The sequence below is a fragment of the Bufo gargarizans genome, chromosome 5, assembly GCF_014858855.1.
Source record: "Bufo gargarizans isolate SCDJY-AF-19 chromosome 5, ASM1485885v1, whole genome shotgun sequence".
NCBI lineage: Eukaryota > Metazoa > Chordata > Amphibia > Anura > Bufonidae > Bufo > Bufo gargarizans.
The window spans coordinates 46,352,428-46,375,827 of NC_058084.1; the positions used below are offsets into that span (position 1 = coordinate 46,352,428).

A 23,400-nucleotide genomic window follows, 5' to 3' on the forward strand; every position below is an offset into this window, starting at 1 on the left:
TTTGGCTATCTTCAGCAGGCTTATAGAGACCAAATGGAAGGGCAGTGGGCATGCTTGACTGCTGCTCCATTCATATATGGGACAGGGGGCCATTATTCCCGTGATCAGTGGTAGTGCGAATGTTGGAACACTTATTGCTGTCATTCAAAGTCCCATTAACAGTGAATGCAGCAATAATGTTCTCATGATAAATAGGGGGCCAATAAGTCAGGCCTTCAGTGATCTGGTTTGGACCCCCACCAATCTAACAATTTTCACCTACCCAACAGGTAAGTGACAAATTGTTATTTCCAGAAATCCCCTTTAATATTCCTACTGCTACTGGCTGACCCACTTGATAAAAGTTGTTCCGAGAGAAGATGAGGTTTGACAGCAGGACCGGCTTATTAGCTTATCATAGTGGGATCTGTGTTGTGGGAAGAGGCAGTTATTGAGTTTAATATGTTAACAGTATGCAGCGAGCTCTTAAGCTCCTCCTAGTGGTGGATTCAGGCAGCCAGAATTTTATCATTTAAAGTAGTTTTCCCGGGATTGTCCCAGAACCCCTACCGATAAGCTGTTTTTAACAGTTGCTATGCCATATCCAATACCCAGGAGCTACATAGCTCTGTCCACCATGTAATTGCCATGCCTGGCTAATGCAGTGCTTCTTGCATTCACTTAAAGGCCCCCATAGCAGTGCTGCAGTAATCAGACACAGACACTACACGGTGTACAGGGCTGTGCAGTTCCAGTGATTGGCTCCATCATCGCGACTCCTATAAACATCTGATTGGGGTATTGGTAGTCGGACCTCTGCAATCTGATATTGAGGAAAACCTATCCTGAGGACAGGTCATAAATAAGTCAGTCCTGACTTGGGCAGATTTATTAAAACTAGTGTCCTATACACTGCTTCTAAATGCTGTAAATTTGGTGCCTCTTCAAGCCAGAAAATCAAATCTATGACAGATATGAGCTATAATTTAAGCCAGTTTCTGGTGTAAATTATAGTAAATTTGATGGGCTGCGACTCTTCTCACTACGCTCCATCCACCAAAACCTGCAACTTTTTTTTACCACAAAACCGGTGCAAGTTGCAATCTCCTATTTTTGCAGGACATTTGGTATATGAAAAATAAATTCCACACGCACAGAATGTCAGCCGTATATAGATAAAAAATTAGCCATCAAGGGGGGGCATTAAGCATTTCTAAAAATGTTCAAATAATATCATTAACTTACCAAACGAATTTGAAATAATGACATTCTTTCCTTGAAGAGAAGTAGGGGATGGGTTGTTGAAGGCCAGTCTGTGGAAGCTGGTGGAGGCATTACAGATATATCCAGGGAATCCAGCACTCCAATCACTGCTTTGGCTGCACTGGGACGGATCGAGGAGCCCACTTCCTGGCACCACTTTTGCTCCTGTCTTTCCTACATAAAAAAAATATATATATTTTTATTAGTTGCTAATTAACCAGATAATAAAGAAGGTTTAGTGAAATCTTACAGAAGGTCTAAAATTATAATTGAGGTTGGGAGATCCGGTTTCTCATAAATATTTTTTTTAGACAAAAGTAGCAGAAAATAAATCCAGTACAAGGCAGAGTGGAAATACATCCTACTGGACCTCCAGAACAAAGTAGACAAATGGCCAATGGACAACCCCTGGAACCCCACTGATCAGCTGTTTGAATGGACAGGGCCATTTACCAAGCACCGTGGCCTCTTCTTCAGCCTGTGACGGCATGTCCATCGGTCACATAACCTTTGGGAATCGCAGTTATATTCAAGCAAATGAGTCAGGTCCCCCTACCAATGTGATATTCATGACCTATCCTAACTATAGGTCATTCCAGGATTTTATTTTTGATGGGCTATTCTCAGGATAGGCCATTGTTATCAGTTCAGGAGGGGTCCAACAACCCACACCCACACCGATCAGCAGTTCTGTAGTAGCTGATTGAAGTTAATGGGAGCAGCTCTGTCCACTTCACAATGGATGGAGCTGTTTAGTTCCAGTACAGACTTCCAGCGCCTGAGCTACTCAGGAACTGCAGTTCGGCAGGGGATACAAGGTGTTGGACTTTCGCCAATCATATTTTGATGGCCTATCCTGAGGATAATAGGAAGTATCCTGAGTAGTAGTAATAGCCTCTTTAAAGTAGTACAACACCTTTAAGTCGCATAAAACCCTTTAAGGTGGATATGGACATAAATAATTGTCTTCAGATCCCACTAATATTGAATGAGAATAAATATCTAACCCTATGGCTACCTTAAATCTGGCCATACATATAGCAGAAAATGCTGGCTAAAACCACCAATTTTGGCAGAATGGTTTATGAGGGCCTTACAACTCTTCCCAACAGCAAATGTCAGGGGAAAGAGAAATATGACATGTTGGATTTCAATATACCCAATCCTTTGTTGCCATAAGACATAAGCCACTGCCAGAAGGGTTGGTGGTAGGTGTTATTCCCCTCTCCACATTGAAATAAACATGCATGGTTGTCCAAGAAAGGCTTAAAAGGTTTTGGTATAGTCAAGAGAAATAGGTGGTCAAATAAGCCTTTATGACCAGCTTAAGAATTGCTCTCTTGACAATGTTTCTAATTAAATTGGTGGGTTGATGAAAAGTTTGGGCTGATGCCTTCTCTAATATGGTCATGTATTTACCTGTCAATGTCCCATCTGTATCAATTAGAACAACTTCATGCTCCCATCTAAATCCCGCCTTTTTGGATGAATTGAAGTATTGTATTCCATTAAACTTTGCACTCCAGCCTCCACATCTGTCTGAGCAGACTGCAGCAATAGATGTGACAGCGATGGCTGCACAGTTCGATCGGTCAAAGTTGATGAACTTTACCGACGAAACAGTAAGTCCTTCATCAAATGGGAGGGTGATGCCTCTAGCAGTGCAGTAATTAGGACCAAGTCCTAGCTCATCCAGATGTCCCACGATGATAGCATTTTTTAGGACAGCTCCGCTGGCCTCTCCCCATCCACCTACATAATTTAAAATGATTCTCTTAGTTTCTATGCCAGAGTCCTCATTATTGACCATGGTGAAGTTGTGGAACTGGAGAGCACCGCCATTGACCCATTCTGCTCCTTTCTGACAATTCCAAGTGGTCAAAGACTTGAAAATAGCCGGGAATGGTGTAGAAGAATAGCAATTTCCACCTACCACTGGGAAGTAATTCTCAAAAATCCATATGCCAAACCATCCCTGAGAGTGAACTGTGTTATTGTAGAATTCTCCAAGTGGCACGAACTTCTGGCAAATGTTAGGGTCATAGGAAGAGCCATCTGGGTTATTGTGCATCCTGTACCAGAAGCCAAAGTGTGTGCCACCAGCAGCGGCATTGTGTCTAATTGTGTTATTTGGATTGGTAATCCAAAATGCTGCTGGGGTAACATCATCATTGAGCAAGCTGGTACTTTGCTTAACAAACACAGCCAAGTTGTACTGAAGTATGTTTCCGTGCTCAATGCCATCTTCAATGAAGAACGCTCCTCCCATGATATCATAGATGACATTATTTTCCACAAGTAGGTGGTGGGTATTGTGGATGGTCACTGCTCTGTTGTAGGTCTGATGAATTCCACAACCACGCACATACGATTTATACTGGACATCACCCATTAAATGCCAGTGTATTGGATACCGGCCTAACCTGAAAGCCTGCCCTGCATGGAAAACCTAAAAAAACAACAACAAATGTTTTACTTCATGAATATTATTATTATTATTATTATGTACAAATATTACATAATATATTTTATTCTCAGTAAAATATGTACAGTATTTTATCAGTTAATTACATTTCATTCATACAATCATTAACCACAATGATCAATCACTTGAAAGTTACTTAACCACTTCCCATCTGGGCCATTTGCCCCCTTCCTGACCAGGCCTAATTTTGCAAAACTGACATATCTCACTTTATGTGGTAATAACTTTGGAACGCCTTTATTTATCCAAGTCATTCAGAGATTGTTTTCTCGTGACACATTGTACTTCATGATAGTCATAAATTTGAGTCAAAATATTTCACCTTTATTTATGAAAAAATCCCAAATTTACCCAAAAATTTGAAAAATTCGCAATTTTCTAAATTTCTATTTCTCTGCTTTTAAAACAGAAAGTGATACCTCATAAAATATTTATAACTTAACATTCCCCATATGTCTACTTTATGTTGGCATCATTTTGGAATTGTCATTTTATTTTTTTAGGACGTTAGAAGGCTTAGAAGTTTAGAAGAAATTCTTCAAATTTTTAAGAAAATTGCCAAAACCCACTTTATAAGGACCAGTTCAGGTCTGAAGTCACTTTGTGGGGCCTACATAGTGGATACCCCCATAAATGACCCCATTGTAGAAACTACACCCCTCAAGGTATTCAAAACCGATTTTACAAACTTTGTTAACCCTTTAGGCGTTCCACAAGAATTAAAGGAAAATGGAGATCAAATTTTTAAATTTCGCTTTTTTGGCAGATTTTCCATTTTAATCCAATTTTTTCTTTAACACATCGATGGTTAACAGCCAAACAAAACTCAATATTTATTACCCAGATTCTGCGGTTTACAGAAACACCCCACATGTGGTCATAAACACCCCACATGTGGCGCAGAAGAAAAGGAACTCCACATGGTTTTTAGATGCCATGTCCCATTTGAAGCCCCCTGATGCACCCTTACAGTAGAAACTCCCAAGAAGTGACCCCATTTTGGAAACTAGGGGATAAGGTGCCAGTTTTATTAGTACTATTTTGGGGTACATATGATTTTTTGATCATTCATTATAACACTTTATGGGGCAAGGTGACCAAAAAATTGGTTGTTTTAGCACAGTTGCTTTTTATTTATTTTTACAGCATTCACCTGAGGGGTTCAGTCAAGTGACAATTTTATAGAGCAGATTGCTACGGACGTGGCGATACCTAATATGTATACTTTTTCTCATTTATTAAAGTTTTACACAATAATAGCATTTTTGAAACAAAAAAATTATGTTTTAATGTGTCCATGTTCTGAGAGCTATAGTTTTTTTATTTTTTGAGACATTTTCTTATGTAGGGGCTCATTTTTTGCGGGATGAGGTGACTGTTTTATTGGTACCATTTTGTGGGACATACGCATTTTTGATCACTTGGTGTTGCACCTTTTGTGATGCAAGGTGACAAAAATTGCTTGTTTTGACCCAGTTTTTCTTTATTTTTTTTTACGGTGTTCATCTGAGGGGTTAGCTCATGTGATATTTTTATAGAGCTGTTTTTTACGGACGCGGCAATACCTAATATGTATACTTTTTTTATTTGTTTCACTTTAGCACAATAATAGCATTTTTGAAACCAAAAAATTATGTTTTAGTGTCTCCATGTTCTAAGAGCTATAGTTTTTTTTATTTTTTGAGAGATTTTCTTATGTAGGGGCTAATGTTTTGCAGGATGAGGTGACGGTTTTATTGGTACCATTTTGTGGGACATACGCGTTTTTGATCACTTGGTGTTGCACCTTTTGTGATGCAAGGTGACAAAAATTGCTTGTTTTGACACAGTTTTTTTATTTTTTTTTACGGTGTTCATCTGAGGGGTTAGCTCAAGTGATATTTTTATAGAGCTGGTTTTTACTGACGCGGCAATACCAAATATGTCTATTTTATTTTATTTTTTCTATTTTTAATTTTTTTTTTTATTCCTTACTTAGGGACTTTATTTTATTTTATTTTTTCAACCCTTTATTTTTTTTTATTTTTTTTTTACACTTTTCGTCCCCCATAAGGTCATACAAGACCTCTGGGGGACATTTGCTTCACTTTTTCTTTTTTTTTTCACTGTTGATTTCTCCTGTAACTGGGACTGACATAGTAACTGGGGCTGTCACAATGGACAGGAGGACACCTCGTGAACTTTTAGGGGAGAATTTTCTAGGCATGCTCTGTGACCTATGCAGAGGTCAGGAAGAAGTAGATAAGCTTTGGCAATCACCTATTGTGAATGGTGGACCATGTGTTATCTACACACTGAGGTGATATCTGGCATTGTAATCATGTCTGTAATGATAAGCAGATAGCTGCAGTAAAGTGATCTGTACAGACCAAGAAGTGGTGCCTATTATTAAAGGGGTTATCCGGTAATAATATTGATGATCTATCCTCAGGATAGGTAATCAATATCAGATCTGCAGGGGTCCTGGGTGTCGGCTGTTAGAACAGACCAGAGCTCCGTGAGCGCCGCGGCCTCTTCCTAGGTCATGTGATGTCACTATACATCGGTCACATGGCCTAGTTTCAGCTCAGCCTTATTGAAGTGAATAGGGCTGAGCTGCAATACCAAGCACAGCCACTATACTATGTACAGCGCTGTGCTTTGGAGAGGTGCTGGGAGCCGATTGCACTCCCCAGAGCTCCGGTGAGTGCTGCGGCTCCCTGCAACAGCTGATCAGCAGAGGTACCGGGACTCAAACCCCCACTGATCTGATAATTCATTACTGCATAATTTCTTTAAGCTCAGTTTCCAGTACGAAAACTGCATGATTTTTATTTTTTGTATAAATGTAGATATTGACATGAAAAATTTAAAATAACATTGCAAAAATTATTTTAAAAAGTGTTTAACATAAAAACACGATATAAACAATATTTTTTTTTTCTTAAGGCCCATTCAATTTAAAGGATATTTTTGTTATAAATTATCTCATCCAAAAAATGTTTGCATTATGGACAAAATGCAGCTTTTGGAAGGCACTGGTAGCTTTTGGAGTTTGAAAATTAGCTCTTCTTCAGGAAAGAAGAAAACGGTCTACACTGTAAGTCAGTATCTGACCCATTAAAGGGCCTTGGAACATGACTAACAAATCAGCTATATCAGAGAAACTCATCTGTAGACAGATGTTTCAGAGCTCTTGCTCCTGGTCCGTACAGAGCAGAGTACTGGCTGGCTGAGAAGCCTTAAAGGCAGCTCATAGGGGTTACTGGTTCTCCTTACAGAGATCCAGCTGGTGCAGAGAGTTTTAAAGTACAAAATGTCAAGTGTGAATGAGAACCTAGAAGGAGAATTACTCCTTTATCAAGCCTTTAAAGAAATATGTCCGGGCCTATAAGGTCTTCAGATCCGACTTTTGTCACCGGCAGAAAGATTTTGTGCAGATTCAAATCAACATGCACCTTAATGTCCACACGTGGGTATAAACACATTCGTGTCTGACACTATGTAAGTAATGTTGGATTAAGATATTGATGTAAATGGTGATTTGAAGTGAAATCACTATTTGTAGTGTAGATTTTTTTTATTTTCGTATGATGTATATTTCTTATATAATGTGATAAAAATTAAACATTTTCCGCCACTATTTTTAGCTTGACACACTTACTTCCACATATTCTATTCTTCCAATGGACAGAAGTTGATTAGGTTTTGGAGCATGGAACATTATACAGCCTCCAAATTGATCACTCCCTATTTCCTCGCCAAATCTTCCCTGGAAACACGTCTGTGTGGCAAATTCACCTAAAATAAGAACATGATGAATATTAAAAAAGAGTAACTTAAGGAAATCCTTTGATTTTTTATCATCATAAACTACAAAACTAAAATATCTTCCCCCAACCCTCCCAAAATGATCTTAGGGAACGATCATTCAAGAGTTTCACCATTGCTTGGACTAGACTATTGATCAAGGGCTGCCAGACAATTACTGTAGGACATGGATGGAGATGTACAACTTTATTCAAAAACGAAACCTACAGAGTTTCAAAATTGTATTTGCAGAGGAGGCATCTTAACTTTTGCTAAGAAGTCTGAGAACCTCCAGCTGTATACAGCAATGCGATTTTCATTTGTGTATTGACTTTTTACAATATTCAGCAATTTTCCATAAAAAAAGTTTTCTATTTAATGAGAGAACTTTTCATGTCTGTCTCCCTCTGGAGATTAAGACAGAAGTTGTGTAAGAAGATCCGTATTCAAGTGAAATATTATCCTAAAAAACATTCTAATCCATAAGATATGAGGGGGCAACCATGAAAAGGGTCTCCACCAATATACTCCATATAGACAACATAAAATGGATGCTGTGATGCATCATCATATTCCAGAACAAACCATCACATTACCAGTATCAAATCCAGCCGGACAGGCCGCTATGCTGTCGCTCCATTCCACATTGGTTGACCCCCTGACAACGATGTTTCTAGTGAGGAGACCTACTTCTGCTCTGGCCTCAAAAACAGTACCGTCAGGTAGAGTGACCGAAATTCCCAGATGTTTGTAGAGTAATGGCTGTGTTAGGGTCAGGACTGTGCCATCTCCAGATACAGACTGAATAGTCCGCTTTTCATTCTGACTTTGGCTGAGTCTGTCAGAGGATAATAAAATTAATTATGGACAATAATGTGCTGTAAAGTTTTACATTAATGGATTCCTTAGGTAACATTTTTATGTTTAACACATATCGCGGACCCCATTAAAGTAAATGGGTCCGCAATCCACTGCGGATGCCCCCACGCAATTTGCGGTCCGCAGCAGGGCACGGAGCCCTTACGTTCGTGGGCATGAGCCCTTACAGTGTGATTCTCATATATGTACCTGTGACCTGTGGATGCAATCACTATTTCATCTCCCGCTTTCCAAGTCACACTTTTCTGCAGAATTATAGTAGAGTTTCCCGATTCCACTGTCTGAGCAAGCCTAGTCCATGTAACAGGAATGGGGATACCTAGAGAAGAAGAAAAAACTTACCCTATGACACAGACCACTGACCACTGACCACCATTACAGTTTACATACAGAATGAATCTATGAAAAAGTTGAGTAACATTGTACAGACTTTACATTACTGTTCTGACTTGTACTGGTCTTGATTTACCGCCTGTATTATACTCCAGAGCTGTATTCATTATTCTGCTGCTGTTGGAAACTGTTGGAAAACTTGCCAGACTCCCTCCTAACAGCTCAGCTGGACTTCTATATATTTACTAATATACAGGCTGTAACTATCCATCAGTACAGGCGTTGTATATACCATGTTACTCAACATTTTATGTAGATTCACTTGATATGTAGGTTTCTGCTGGCTTCTGATGGAATCACTCAGTCGTTGGCACTTGTAATAGCATATCTGATCTCTTACAAAGTAATCCTCTGTATTGTGGGTTATCCTTGTCCTTCTACACATCACTTGCACAGTAACTGGTATAAGGAGTAGGACATTATCTTCTAGAGTGCCAAGACTTTGCACCCACACTGAATCAGCAGGGAGCTGATGGTAAATGTGAGCTCAGATCAGAGGCAGCAGAATGTGGATGAGAATGGGCTACAATGGTGGTAGTTGTAAAGGCATTTTTTTACAGCCTGTTATCATACATTTATTTTTACTAAAATTTACCATGAAGGTCCAGGGTCCCCTGCCTCACAGCCAACGTCTTAGCTCCATATACTGGTAACTCTGGAGAACGTAAGTGGCCATGCAAGGTGATTATTGCTTTGTGCTGGAATGGAGCTGCCTCGGTTCCAATCTAAAAACAAATATTTTATTTGATATTTACCGTACCATGATGTCAGTCCAATAATTCCATCCAATACCTGGTTATTAACTATTTGATTCCATAGCACAGTAAATATTAGGCTTTGAATACCTGAAGAGCACCGCCATCTGTAATGAGGATGTTCTCTGACTGCAGCTCTATATCTGCTTCATCAAAAATCAGAGTTCCTCCTGTTGTAAAAGTGAAAGGACTGTGTATATTACCGGGTTATATCAAATGGTGGACACAGAAAGGAAAAAGGCCGGGTTCTTGCTAGTGAGTTTTTTCTGCTGCATGTTTTACTTTTTGACTTTTTTTTGTACAAGTCATCCAAATCCAGTTGTATACACCATACTCAAAATCTTCCGCAAAATAAAAATGCTATCTACTGATGTTACCAGCTCTGCTCTGGTCTTGTGCCACCTCTGTTGCTCCTCTTGAGTGTTGACAAGATGTCTATAGTGACAAGGTGTTTGGTGAACAACATGGCCAGTAACTGGGCTGTCGTCACAAAGGATGTCATGTCACATTACCACCTCTAGAGAAGCAGAGGTAGTCAAGAGTCAAGACTGGCAGCAAGGGACCAGAGTGTGATCGGTAAGATTAGTATATTATTAGCTATTAATACTAACACAAAAACTCCTGAGACACAAGTAATGCGTCCTCTTGCTGGGCTTTCTTCTGTTGACAATCCCTTTTTGTTAATAAGGGTCCCCAACCATAAACTGATCACAGGGTATCCAGCAATAAGCTGGAACCTGCAAGCAAGTGATCAATTACCCTGCAGTGCCTCCACAGGGGAAACAAGGCATTACATGATATACATAGAAATCTGTGGGCTGTCCTGCAAAGCAAGGGCTACTTTTTGCAGTTGCTCTCTGCTTTGGCTTAGGATAATTGATGCGGGAAAATGTTTTTTTTTTTTCTAGATGAGAGGTTTCTTTAATGTATTTTTAAAGAAATAAATAGCGTCCAACTCACACAGTACATTCAGAGGAGGAACACAAAGGACAACGGGAAGAAGAAAATGCATACGCTTTCTCAGATTTACTTTAGCACTTAAGTACTCAATGTGTATTTGATCATTTCAGTGTATTATTCATTACCTTGGATCAGCAACATCTTCAGTACTGGAGTACTCTCATCCAGTAGTATGGTTTGCCCTTTTGTGATGACCGCCATGGACCCCTCATCGGGTGGAGACTCTCCTCCCCAGGTGTATTTAGAAGACCAGACATCAATGTAGAAAAAGTCTGCATTGTCCTAAAAAATCAATTTGTAAAAAAGATTTAGAAAAAAAGAAAAAACTAAGGCCCTGATTGCATGTGCTAAGCTAGTCCTGATGAGCCCTGCCGGAGGCGACGCGCAGGCCTTGTCATGAATGAAATGCCTTCTCTGGCAGTCCGTGCACCAGACTGAAGTCTACTCAATCTCGTAGCTGGTGTAGATTTCAGTTATTTACGACAGTGCCCTCGCCAAATCCCCTTTTCGGAAACTGGCGAGGGCGGCTTAAAGGGAACCTGGAAAACACATATTAAACCGACCACAGTACCTTAAAGTATTCCCCAGTGTGTTGCTAATCATGATTTTCTTTCCTCATTCTGTCTCCTCATATGTGTTAAAATCGCAGTTTTAATGTCTGTTGGAGCCTTCTCCAAGTCAGACTTGAAGTCAAGGGGGCAGCGGCCTTCTTGCTTCAAGGTACAATAAGCCCGCCCCTTACCCCTCCTCTCTACATTTTGATGGACATCTTGCCGTGATCGTGCTCCTCTCGCGCATGCGCCGTGCGCTGCCTGTTACAGCGCGATCCCGGCTCCCTCACTCACCGCCTTTATTTTGCAGACTGTGCATGCATAGTTCAGTTCCATCGCTCTCGCACGTGAGCGTGATCACTAGCTGCAGGTGCTGGGGAATGCAAGCCAGTGATGACGCTCACGCTAAAGACGAGAAGCGACGGCTGGGCGCGAGCGCAACAGAACGGCGCATGCATAGTCTGCAAAATGAAGGCGGTGAGTGAGGGAGCTGGAGCCGGGATCGCGCTGTAACAGGCAATGCACAGCGCATGAGAGCGCGGTCCCGGCAGCATGGCAAGATGTCCATCACAATGTAGAGAGGAGGGGTAAGGGGCGGGCTTATCGTGCTTTGAAGCAAAAGGCCGCTGCCCCCTTGACTTCAAGCCTGACTTGGAGAAGGCGCCAACAGACATTAAAACTGCAATTTTAACAAATATGAGGAGACAGAATGAGGAAAGAAAATCATGATTAGCAACACACTGGGGAATACTTTAAGGCAGTGTTTCCCAACCAGTGTGCCTCAAGCTGTTGCAAAACTACAACTCCCAGCATGCCCGCGCAGACAAAGGCTGTCCGGGCATGCTGGGAGTTGTAGTTTTGCAACAGCTGGAGGCACACTGGTTGGGAAACACTGCTTTAAGGTACTGAGGTTGGTTTAATATGTGTTTTACAGGTGACAGGTTCCCTTTAAAATTCCAGGTGCAACTAAATCTAATTGCAATGGCATTTAAAAAGTTACAAATCTGGGTTTTATGACTTTTTAGCTCTAAATTCATGACAAAGGGGATAATAAATCTCTCCATATATAATCCATGGCATTATTATTGATTTATGATGCTATGTAACCCTTAGAGTTCTGGGATGTATAGGATAACACTGACATAATAATATCAGTGTTTTACAATACATTCCAGAACTGTAAGGCTACATGCACACGAAAAACAGACATGTGAGGGACGCTTTTTTAACAGCCATCACACATCTGTTTTAAGACCAATGGTAGTCTATGGGGTTATTAACATAACAGTTTTTTGACTGTCAGTGAAAAACGGACATAAAAAATGTTCTATCTTGTCCGTCTTTCACTGACCAACTGCACCCATACTATTGAATTAGTCCGTTTTTAACATTCTTTTCTCAGAAAGGCATCAGTGAAAAAAATATCCGTAAAAAATTGACAGTTTATCCGTTTTTAACGGACATTTTTTTTTCACTGTCGTGTGCATGTAGTCTAAGGGTTACACGGCATCATAAATCAATATAATACTATGCAATCCGGTCAGTACGGGAGCTTCAACAGACACCTGCGTTCAACTCGCTCCTGTGAAAGCAGCCTAAATAAACAGTTCGTTCCCACAATCATACTTCCTTCAATCCGACCTGTTCATTGTATGTCACCCTGTATAGCTTATTTACAGATTCTGCATTCTCCAAGTGGACAATGATTTTGTGAAAATGACACCTCCACCGTTGCAAACAACCGAATTGCAAGTCTTGGTTTTGAAAGATGTTAGACCTGAGAGGGAAAGGCCCACATGACAGAGAGGGAGCGTGTTTTGGTTGGTTCCATGCACTTTGCTATTACTCTCCTCTCCACAGAATCTGCATCGTCAGCAAACAAAGGGCTGAAAATTGGCCCAAATATTGCCAAAAAAGGTAGAGCTGGAAGCAAAAACTAGATCCCTTGCACCAAATCCCTTGCCAGATACCTGGCACCATATTGGGACCCAGTTTTGCCTTTGCTATGAGTCCTCTTCTCTTCTATGTAGTGGCAGATTTTTACATTATATTTCTATTTTATTTCTTACCATCGTTGCAATGCCTTGGCCTTCGATATATACTGTGACTTTGGCTCTTTGTGAAGGAGAGTGGGCACTGGTTATACACACAATTTGTGTGGTATTAGCCGACTGGACGACACACACGGACTGTGCTATGGTGACAGTGATAGCCGAGGTATTAGTGCTACAAAGCAGAAAAAGAAAGTGAATTAATTGCTGTTACATGAACAATGCGACTCCTAGACTAGGGCGTGGGCAGCCATATGTCAAATTGGTGGTCCACAGCAGCAGGTTCTCACAAGATCAGTCTCAGCTGTCGAGGGCTAGGGGGCCTTATTGTAAATGCATTACAGAGATCCCATTGGAGTCATCATCATACTTACCAACCCTCCCAGGAGGCTTTTTAAGGTAGGGAAGGCCTTTCAGACTCCCAAAAGAGTTGGCAAGTCAACCAGGTGCCAAACAAGTCTACTGGAATCTCCCGAAACAGCAGTGCTCCTGTGTGTGGCACCTGTGTGTGGCACTGGGATCCTCCATCACCAGACTCGGCCCCTGTACCTAGGGCTACACCTAGCTACACCATATTAATATAGTCACGACGTGAGCTGTCTTACTGGATGCCACTGTATCTCAAGTACAGTTAAGGGTGGTTATTGCAGGTACTGCTAGCTGCCTCTGCTGTAGGTTCCCCCACTAGTCCTTCTGCTCCAGATTTCCATCATCCTCTAGTGCCGCTTCTCCAGGTTCCCATTGTTCCAGTCATTGCTTCAGCCCCCTCCCCCTCGAGATTCAAAAATGTCAGGAATAGAGTCAGGAAAAGCCCTTAAAAGGGTTTATACCCCAAAAAGTTTGCAGAACTACATGCAATGTTCTATCAGATCTTCCTGAAGACAATTTTGAAATGTTGACAGGCATGATCATTATACGTCCATCAAGTCAACATTAATGTGAGATCAATGATATGGCTTAAAAAGGGTTGTTCACCTTTTGGGGGTGCTTGGCCAAACCTATTTACCTGCTCCCCACTGCTGGGTCCCAGCTCTTTCACTCCCTACCATAGCTGCCTGGTTTAGGAGCCGAACTGTCTGTATCCACTTTGACACTGCTGCATTGTGACCAGTCATTGGCTGCAGCAGCATCAAAGTGGATCTTGACAATGGGAGACCTAATGAGGAGGTGTTGGTGGCGGAATAAAGGAGCTGGGCTCCAGTAGCAGGGAGCAGGTAAGTATGCTTCCCTTTGAAAGTCTGACCAGGAGGATGGAGTACTCTGACCAAACACCCCCAAAGGGTGAATAACCCATTTAAGAGAGGTCTTATCTCTATTAGCTGCACATGTCCAAACAAGGCACAAAATAGAGGTTAACGAAATTAGACAATCACTTTTATTCTGCATCTACATTCTGTATGAATCATAACCCCAGTACCCGATGGTTAATCCAACCCTAGCGCCCATTACCATTAGAAAACTAGTCAGTTATGGCACATACCTGAACTGGAATCCAGTGATTGTGAGTCTGGTTCCCCCAGCTGTGCCTCCTCTCTTGGGGCTGACATCATATATGGCAGCAGTTAATGCGGATGAGTATGTAAAGGAGTTGTTGATGTGCACATTGTTATTTCCATTCTCCACACTGACATTGCAGTTTAAGGAGGAGGTATTAGTATCTGATGGAAGATGTGAAATACATGGTTAGGATAAGCCTGTTGTAAACTATGCCAAGATTTATCAGACCAAGATACTGAGCTATAAACATCTAGTATATTGGGTTCCAGCTTTGGGCAATATATCTTATTAAAGAAAAAATCCTTATTCTCCAATTATCAGACTCCTCTCCTCCTAACCCCTGCCTCCTGCATTACTCACTCTCACTTCACTGATACAATCCATACATGTGAGGCAGAGAAGGATTTCAGTTTCACTGAGTGATCAGGTTATATTTCCTTATTTAAGGTTATATTTGCTGCCTATATAGATGTCTATGGAGAGGAGAGGATAAGGAGAGGGAGGGAGCAGGAGACTAACAGTTACACACAGTAGAGGAGATACTGCTCCCCTAACCCTCTCCCACACATACACACAAGCAGCAGCATGGAGGACAATATACAGCAGTATTAAGCAGTGTTGCTGTGAATCCAGCACTGGAATAGGATGGTAAAATACCTAATAAAACCTTCATCAGCAGCGTCTCTCTGGCTCCCTCTATCTCTGGGGATGCTCCTTCCTCCTACCCCCTTCCCTTTCCATAAACATAGAAACTGTATCTGATCCCTCAGTTAAACTAAAAATCCATCTCCTCATTGCCCCAGGAGGAGGACAGGAGTCTTATATTTTGCAATCAGATATATTACAAAGTGTGTTATCTTCTCTTGTACTACTGATTTATGGAAAACTGTATAATCAGAGGTACAATTTCATATAAAATGTACTTTCCGCAAACTCCCCCCTAGTAAAAAGCAACAAACAAGTTAGGTGTACTGTAATCGTGCAGACTTGCGGTTTCATACTTTCTTCCATTCGTCCCCTTCCTCATGCTAACATACCTACAGGTTAGTCAGTGCGCCCTCATCAACTTTCTCTGCTCCGTTCTCCTTGTAGGTGCTGGTCTCAGAGGTGGGACCCGCACCTATCAGACAATGGGGGAATACCCTAGCGATATGCCCCCATTGTCTAAGATGGGATAACCCCTTTAAAGGGCGTCTGCCACCACAATTTGACATTATAGACCGCTTACATAGCGCTGTAGCATAACTGTACATGAGTCAAATGGTACCTTTGTTGTGTTGTTCTGAAGTTCAACAGAGGCAAAAACACTGCTTTATTGATATGTAAATGAGGGCTCGCAAGTGCCCAGGGGCAGCGTTCGGGCTGTAAGTGCCCAGTGGCAGCGTTCGGGCTGTAAGTGCCGCTCTGCCTTCTTTTTAGATAACTCTTCCCAGCCTCTTGCTTGGACCACACTGTCAGCCCGGGCAGGCTCACTATGAAGACCATTTTGGGCAGCGGCATCGCCCCATGCAGTGCGCATGCGGCGGCGGGATCTCGTCCAGTACACTGGATGATGAAAGAGGTTTACAGGGCGGACCAAGCAACAGGCTGGGGAGGAATTATGTGAAAAGAAGATATATTGGCCTGGGCACTTAAAGCCTGAACACTGTCCCTTGGCACTTGCGAGCCCTCATTTACATTAGAATAAAACAGCGATTTTGCCTCTGTTGAACTTCAGAACAACACAACAAAGACAGTGGCGGATTATAATTGGGGCATTTGGGTCGGCAGCCCCGGGCCCGGCATCGCTGAGGGGCCCAAAGCAGACCCAAACGCCCAAAAACTACAGCAGGGCACGGGAGCACATAGTTCCCTGCCCCGCCGCCTATCACCTCCATAGGCTTTAAGCCTAGTAGGCCTGAGGCCTATGTGGTGGCAGAAGCCCGGCATGCGTGGTGACGTGCGCGCGCCTGCCTCACCATTCCGGACACAGGTAAGTATTAGCCTTTTTTTTTGCTTGTTTTTTTGTGTGTGTGCCAACTTTGGGAGGCAGAGGAGGACATATTACTACAGGGACAGTGGGGGCAAATGTTTCCATGGGGGCAAATTACTTAATTGGGGGCAGTGTGGGGGCAAAAAACTTAATGAAGGGCAGTGTGGGGGAAAATTACTTAATGAAGGGCAGTGTGGGGCAAATTAGTTAATTGGGGGCAGTGTGGGGGCACATTATTTAATAAAGGGCAGTGTGGGGGCAAATTACTTAATTGGGGGCAGTGTGGGGGCAAATTACTTAATTGGGGGCAGTGGGGGTCAAATTACTTAATTGGGGGCATTGTGGGGGCAAATTACTTAATGAAGGGCAGTGTGGGGGCAAATTTCTTAATTGGGGGCATTTTGGGGCAAATTACTTAATGAAGGGAAGTGTAGGGGCAAATTACTTAATGAAGGGCAGTGTCGGAGCAAACTACTTAATGAGGGGCAGTGTGGGGGAAAATTACTTAATGAAGGGCAGTGTGGGGCAAATTAGTTAATTGGGGGCAGTGTGGGGGCACATTATTTAATAAAGGGCAGTGTGGGGGCAAATTACTTAATTGGGGGCAGTGTGGGGGCAAATTACTTAATTGGGGGCAGTGGGGGTCAAATTACTTAATTGGGGGCATTGTGGGGGCAAATTACTTAATGAAGGGCAGTGTGGGGCAAATTAGTTAATTGGGGGAAGTGTGGGGGCACATTATTTAATAAAGGGCAGTGTGGGGGCAAATTACTTAATTGGGGGCAGTGTGGGGGCAAATTACTTAATTGGGGGCAGTGGGGGTCAAATTACTTAATTGGGGGCATTGTGGGGGCAAATTACTTAATGAAGGGCAGTGTGGGGGCAAATTTCTTAATTGGGGGCATTTTGGGGCAAATTTCTTAATGAAGGGAAGTGTAGGGGCAAATTACTTAATGAAGGGCAGTGTCGGAGCAAACTACTTAATGAGGGGCAGTGTGGGGGGTTATTACTTGATAGGGCAGTGTGGGGGCAAATTACTTTGTGGGGCAAACTACTACATGGGGAACAGTGTGGGGGGAATTACTAAATGGGAGGCAGTGTGGAAGAAATTACTGTATAGAGCAGTGTGTGGTAAATTACTATATGGGGCAGTGTGGGGGAAATTACTATATGGGGCAGTGTGGGGGAAATTACTAAATGGGGGCAGTGTGGGGGCGTTGCTATTAGGGGACATTATTTTTGGGGACACTATACAAGCATTATTACCCAGAGCACAGTATAGGGTGTTATTATTACTGGGGGCACTCTAGGGGACATTATAACTGCTGTAGACACTATAGGGACCTTTGCGGTAATTTATCAAACTGGTGTAAAGTAGAACTGCATAGTTGCCCATAGCAACCAATCAGATCCCACCTTTCATTTTTTACAGCTCCTTTGGAAAATGAAAGGTGGAATCTGATTGGTTGCTATGGGTACCTAAGCCAGTTCTACTTTACACCAGTTTGATAAATGACCCCAATTATGAGAAATCTAACATGTCTGTGTAACAAACTCTGCAGAGACGAGATGCGGCTGAAAGAATTTGTCATGGCGGTCTGGGTCAAACGGAGGAGAAGAGGACAGAGAAGATCTACATGACAGAAGATGTCACTGGATGTAACAGGTATGTGGTGCTGTATTCTCCTATATGTAGAGCTGGCTCACTACTGTGACCTGTGTCTCATCTTCTCCTCCAAATCTTTTTTTTATCATAATCATATGTAATTTAAATTTGACAACTTATTTTAATAGTTCATTGTGTTTATGTGGGGTTCTACATAGGACTGCAGGTAACATCTATGAAATCTGTACTCAGAGAGTTATGAGATAGTGGGGGTCATACTCCTGGCACCCCCACCAATCAGCTGTTTGAGGAGACCGTGATGTCCCAGTGAGCGCCGCAGCCTCTTTGCTCCTTGTCCTGTCCATTTGATAGCACTGCGCTTGGTATTGCAGCTCAGCCACAATCAGATGGGACAGAGTGCACCGAGACCATGTAAACAATGTCATATGGCCTAGGAAGAGATTGTGGCGCTTACGAAGCACCGCAGCCTCTTCATCCAGAAAAAAAAACTAAAACTAAAATGGAGGGGGGGGGGGGGGGGGGGGCAGTTGGGTAGATAGCCATGCACTTTATCCGCCCCTGAACAAAAGGTACCATTTGACTCATGCACAGTTATGCTGCAGCGCTATGTAAGCGGTCTATAATGTCAAATTGTGGTGACAGGCTTCCTTTAACCCCTTAGTGACCACCCATATGTGTTTTTACGGCGGTCACTAAGGGGCCTTAGGCTGGGCCGCCGCGCTTTTACGGCGGCCCGGTCTAAGCGTTGCACGGATCCCCCGTGCAGCGGGGAGCACGGACCCTGCTCTCACATGAGAGCCGGGACCCTGCTCTAACAGCTGGACCGGCAGAAGTGCCGATCCGGGCTGTTTAACCCTTTACATGCCGGGCGCAATGGCGCCGGCTGCATGTAAAGTGGTGACAGAGGGAGCGGACTCCCTCTGTCTCCCATCAGCACCCTGAAAATAAAATCGCGGGGTGCTGATGTGTTCGGAAGCTTACCTTGCTTCCGATCAGGGCCCCGAGCCTGTCTGTAGTTATCTCCAGCAGGCTGTGCCTCTCTGGCGCAGCCTGCTGGTCAAGGTTTGAATAGCATTGCTATTGAAATGTAATGCCTTATAGAGATAATGCATTACATTTTAAAAGCAATCAAAATACTGTATATTATAGTCCCCTTGTGGGACTTTTAAGTAGTAAAAAAAATATTTAAAAAATTCCATAAAATAAAAAAATATGCTTTTTTTTCCATTGAAAATACGCTTTTCAATGAAAAAAATTGCAAAAAGAAAATATCCCCGATATGTTTGGTATTGCCGCATCCGTAACGACCCGGACTACATAAATATTACATAAATTATCCCCTATGGTGAACGCCGTAAAAAATTAAAATAAAAAAAAGACAGAATTTCAAATTTATTCTTAGTTTCCACTGAAAAAAATGTAATAACAAGCGATAAAAAAGCGCCATTTACTCCAAAATGATACCAATGAAAAATACAAGTTGTCCCTCAAAAATCAAGCCCTCGCACAACTCCATAGAAAAAGAAAAAAAAGTTATGGGTCTTGTGAAGTGGCAATGCAAAATAATTTTTTTGGTTAATAAAAGGGGTTTTATTGGAAAAAAGAAGTAGTAAAACGTAAAAAAAATTATAAGTATTTAGTATCACTGTAATCGTACTGACCCAGAGAATAAAGATATTATGTTATTTGAACCGAAAAATGAACGCGGTAAAATTTATAATGTAAAAACGCAGTGGCAGTATTGCTATTTTCCCCCATCTCCCTCCCAGAAAGAGTTAATAAAAGTTCATCAGAAAGTTATGTGTACCCCAAAATGGTGCCATTAAAAACTACAACTTGTCCCGTAAAAAACAAGCCCTCATAAAGCTATATAGACGAAAAAATAAAAAAGTTATAGCTCTTGGAACGAGACCATGAAAAAAGGAAGAAAAACGCTCGGTCATAAAGGCCCAAACAGGCTTGGTCACTAAGGGGTTAAAATTAAAGCACAACTCCCCTGCAGTATCTGCTTACGTATTGTTAGTATTACATAGTCTGGGAAAATGGATGTAAATTTCTATTTGCGCTTCCCCTATTTGCAGGTTGTGGTTTTTCAGGTTATACAGCAACCACTTGGCTTCCTATACGAGTGACCAGTGACCAGCATTCCTGCATATGTGCATTCTTCCACCACACCATACATTGCCCATCCTAAGTTTGATGACTACAGTTTGATACATTTCTATTATTTTATATATATATATACTAGCAGAAGGAGCCGGCTTTGCACGGGTATATTTCATCTATTTCATTTAATGTTTGTGTGTGTCGTTAAAAGATATCGACCGTATCCACTATAATAGTGACATCTACAGTACCCCGCCCCTTTAACAATGACCTCCACAGCGGCCTGCCCTTTAAGGGCTGTTTCACACGAGCGAGTCCATTACGGGAATCGCGCTCCGTGTGTGAGTGCGATCCTCCGCTCTGGACTTGCAGGAGCGCACGGCATTATCATGATTTATAATGCTATGTGTCTCTGCATGGCCTTTTTTCTACAGAATCATACTGACAGCTTTATGTCACTATGATTCTGTAGAAATAAGGCCAAGCAGAGACACATAGCATTATAAATCATGATAATGCCGTGCGCTCCTGCAAGTCAGAGCGGAGGATCACACTCACACACGGAGCATGATTCCCGCAATGGACTCGCTCATGTAAAACAGCCCTAACAGTGACCTCCACAGCGGCCGCCCCTTTATTAGTGACCTCCACAGTATCCCTCGTTAACAGTGGTTTCCACAATAACCCACCCCCTTAACAGTGACCACCACAGAATTCCATTCCTTTAAAATGTGACCTCGACAACACCCTGCCCCCTTAACAGTGACCTCTACGGCACCCCAACCTTTAACACTGACCACCATAGCGGAACATCCCCTTAACAGAGACCTCCACAGCGTCCCACCCCTTAACAGTGACCTCCACAGCAGCCCGCCCCTTTAACAGTGACCTCCACAGTACCCCATCTCCTTAACAGTGATTTCCACAACACCCCGTCCCCTTAGCTATGGCCTCTACAGAAATATGCCCTTTAACACTGACCTCCATAACAGACCATCCCCTTAAAGGGGTTGTCCAGGTTCAGAGCTGAACCTGGACAACCCTCCATTTTCACCCAGGCAGCCCCCCTCACATGAGCATCGGAGCAGTTCATGCTCCGATGCTCTCCTTTGCCCTGCGCTAAATTGCACAGGGCAAAGGCATTTTTCTGAGTTCCGGTGACGTACCGGGCTCTCTATGGGGCTGACAGGAACCCCGGTGACGTCACCGGCACTGATGGGCGGGATTTGGCTCTGCCCTAGCCAGTAAAACGGCTAGGGCAGAGCTAAAGCCCGCCCCTCAGAGCCGGTGACGTCACCGAACACACTGCTGGGCGGAAGTTACCGCCCGGCAGTGTGTTATTGAAAACACAAGAGCCCGTGCCCTGCGCGATCTAGCGCAGGGCACTGGAGCGCATCGGAGCATGAGATGCTCCGATGCTAGGCTCAGGGGGGCTGCCGGGGTGAAAATAAGGGTATGTCCGGGTTCAGCTCTGAACCTGGACAACCCCTTTAACTGTGACCTCCACAGCAGCCTGCCCCTAGGGTGGCCAGAGGTTTGGTTTTAGGCCAGACAGTCCGGCTTTCAGACTCCTTTTCCTTCGTCCGGCACAGGGCCTGGACAGACACAAGGATGTTCTTTTGAACATCTCACTCTCAGACAGCATCACTGTGCTGTCTGAGTGTGAGCTGCAGGGAGAAAGTCACCCTCCCTCCCACCCCTGCAGCTGATAGAAGTTGATTTCTACCTTCATTTTTTTTTTAAATCCCCGTTGGCTGCGGAGTGGAAGGGGCGTGACCTAACCGGATCGGGGGCATTGCTTAGCGGGACCTGCGGGTGGGGTTTTTAAGTCCGTCTTTTGAGGGTGGCCTGAATGGCCACCCTACCTTCCCCCTTAACTGTGACCTCCACAGCACTCTGCTCCCTTAACAGTGTCATCCACAGCTCCCTGCCCCTTTAAAGCTGACCTACAGCAGTGAAGAAAAATGGCTGGGTTGTTATGGAACTGGAGTAAAACTGTGTATGCGGAGGCTAACGGCCTGCAAGCTTCTATTGGCTAATGCATATTTTGGGAAATCTCAGGAACGGTAAGTCCTAGAGAGCTGAGACCTAGTCTAATACCTTCCCGGACACCTAATGTACCTGTGTGACAAATTTTGTGATTGTAAATGTGATGGTGTGGATTCCTTTAGCGGACATACATACACACACACTCAGCTTTATATATTAGACAAGCTGAAGGACACGGCTTTGCTGGGGTATATTTGATCTATTTCATTTAATGTTTGTGTGTGTCGTTAAAAGATATCAACACTACCCACTATAACAGTGACATCTCCAGCAACCCGCCCCCTTCAGATTCCCTGTCCTTCATCTGGCACAGGGCCTGGACGGACACAGGGATGTCCTTTTGAACAGCTCTCTCTCAGACAGCTGCACTGTGCTGTCTGAATGTGAGCTACAGGAAGAAAGTCACCCTCCCTCCCTTCCACCTCTGCAGCTGACAGAAGTTGATTTTTAACAAAAAAATTTCAATCCCTGTCGGCTGAGGAGTGGGGGGCATGGCCTAACCAAATCGGGGGCCTGGCTTAGCAGGACCTAGAAGTTGATTTTTAACTTAATTTTTTCAATCCCTGTCGGCTGCGGTGTGGGAGGGGACATGGCCTAACCGTCGGGGGCATGTCTTTTAGAACAGCTCACTCTGAGACAGCATCACTGTATTGTCTGAGTGTGAGCTGCAGGAAGAAAGTCACTGTCCCTCCCACCCCTGATTTGTACCTTCATTTTTTCAGTCCCCATAGCTCTGTGTGCTTTTATTGTGTAAAAAAACCGATTTGATACATATGCAAATTAACCTGAGATGAGTCCTGTACGTGAGATGAGTCAGGGACAGGACTCATCTCAGGTTAATTTGCATATATATCAAATCGATTTTTATACACAATAAAAGCACACAGAGCTATGGGGACTGGATATTGCGGATGTGCTAACGGCCATCTAGCAACCCATGTCCTCAGCTCTATACACAAAATCCCGGTGACAGGTTCCCTTTAACATTCCCCATATGTCTACTTTATGTTTGCATCATTTTGTAAATGTCATTTTATTTTTTGG

General features: G+C 43.0%; 1 protein-coding gene across 1 annotated transcript in view; it reads right to left on the reverse strand.

Annotated features, from left to right (window-relative positions):
• The window catches only part of LOC122939295 (fibrocystin-L-like), a gene marked incomplete at its 3' end in the record, with an annotated part of 171,561 nt that overhangs the window by 38,838 nt on the left and 109,323 nt on the right, over positions 1-23,400 (reverse strand). The window contains exons 39-48 of the mRNA XM_044295366.1: positions 14,586-14,763; positions 13,124-13,280; positions 10,629-10,785; positions 9,634-9,713; positions 9,384-9,513; positions 8,585-8,714; positions 8,113-8,354; positions 7,371-7,507; positions 2,662-3,691; positions 1,225-1,416 (exon numbers count right to left, since the gene is read on the reverse strand). Coding sequence (XP_044151301.1) covers positions 1,225-1,416; positions 2,662-3,691; positions 7,371-7,507; positions 8,113-8,354; positions 8,585-8,714; positions 9,384-9,513; positions 9,634-9,713; positions 10,629-10,785; positions 13,124-13,280; positions 14,586-14,763 — 2,433 coding nt within the window. The remainder of the gene's footprint in view (positions 1-1,224; positions 1,417-2,661; positions 3,692-7,370; positions 7,508-8,112; positions 8,355-8,584; positions 8,715-9,383; positions 9,514-9,633; positions 9,714-10,628; positions 10,786-13,123; positions 13,281-14,585; positions 14,764-23,400) is intronic.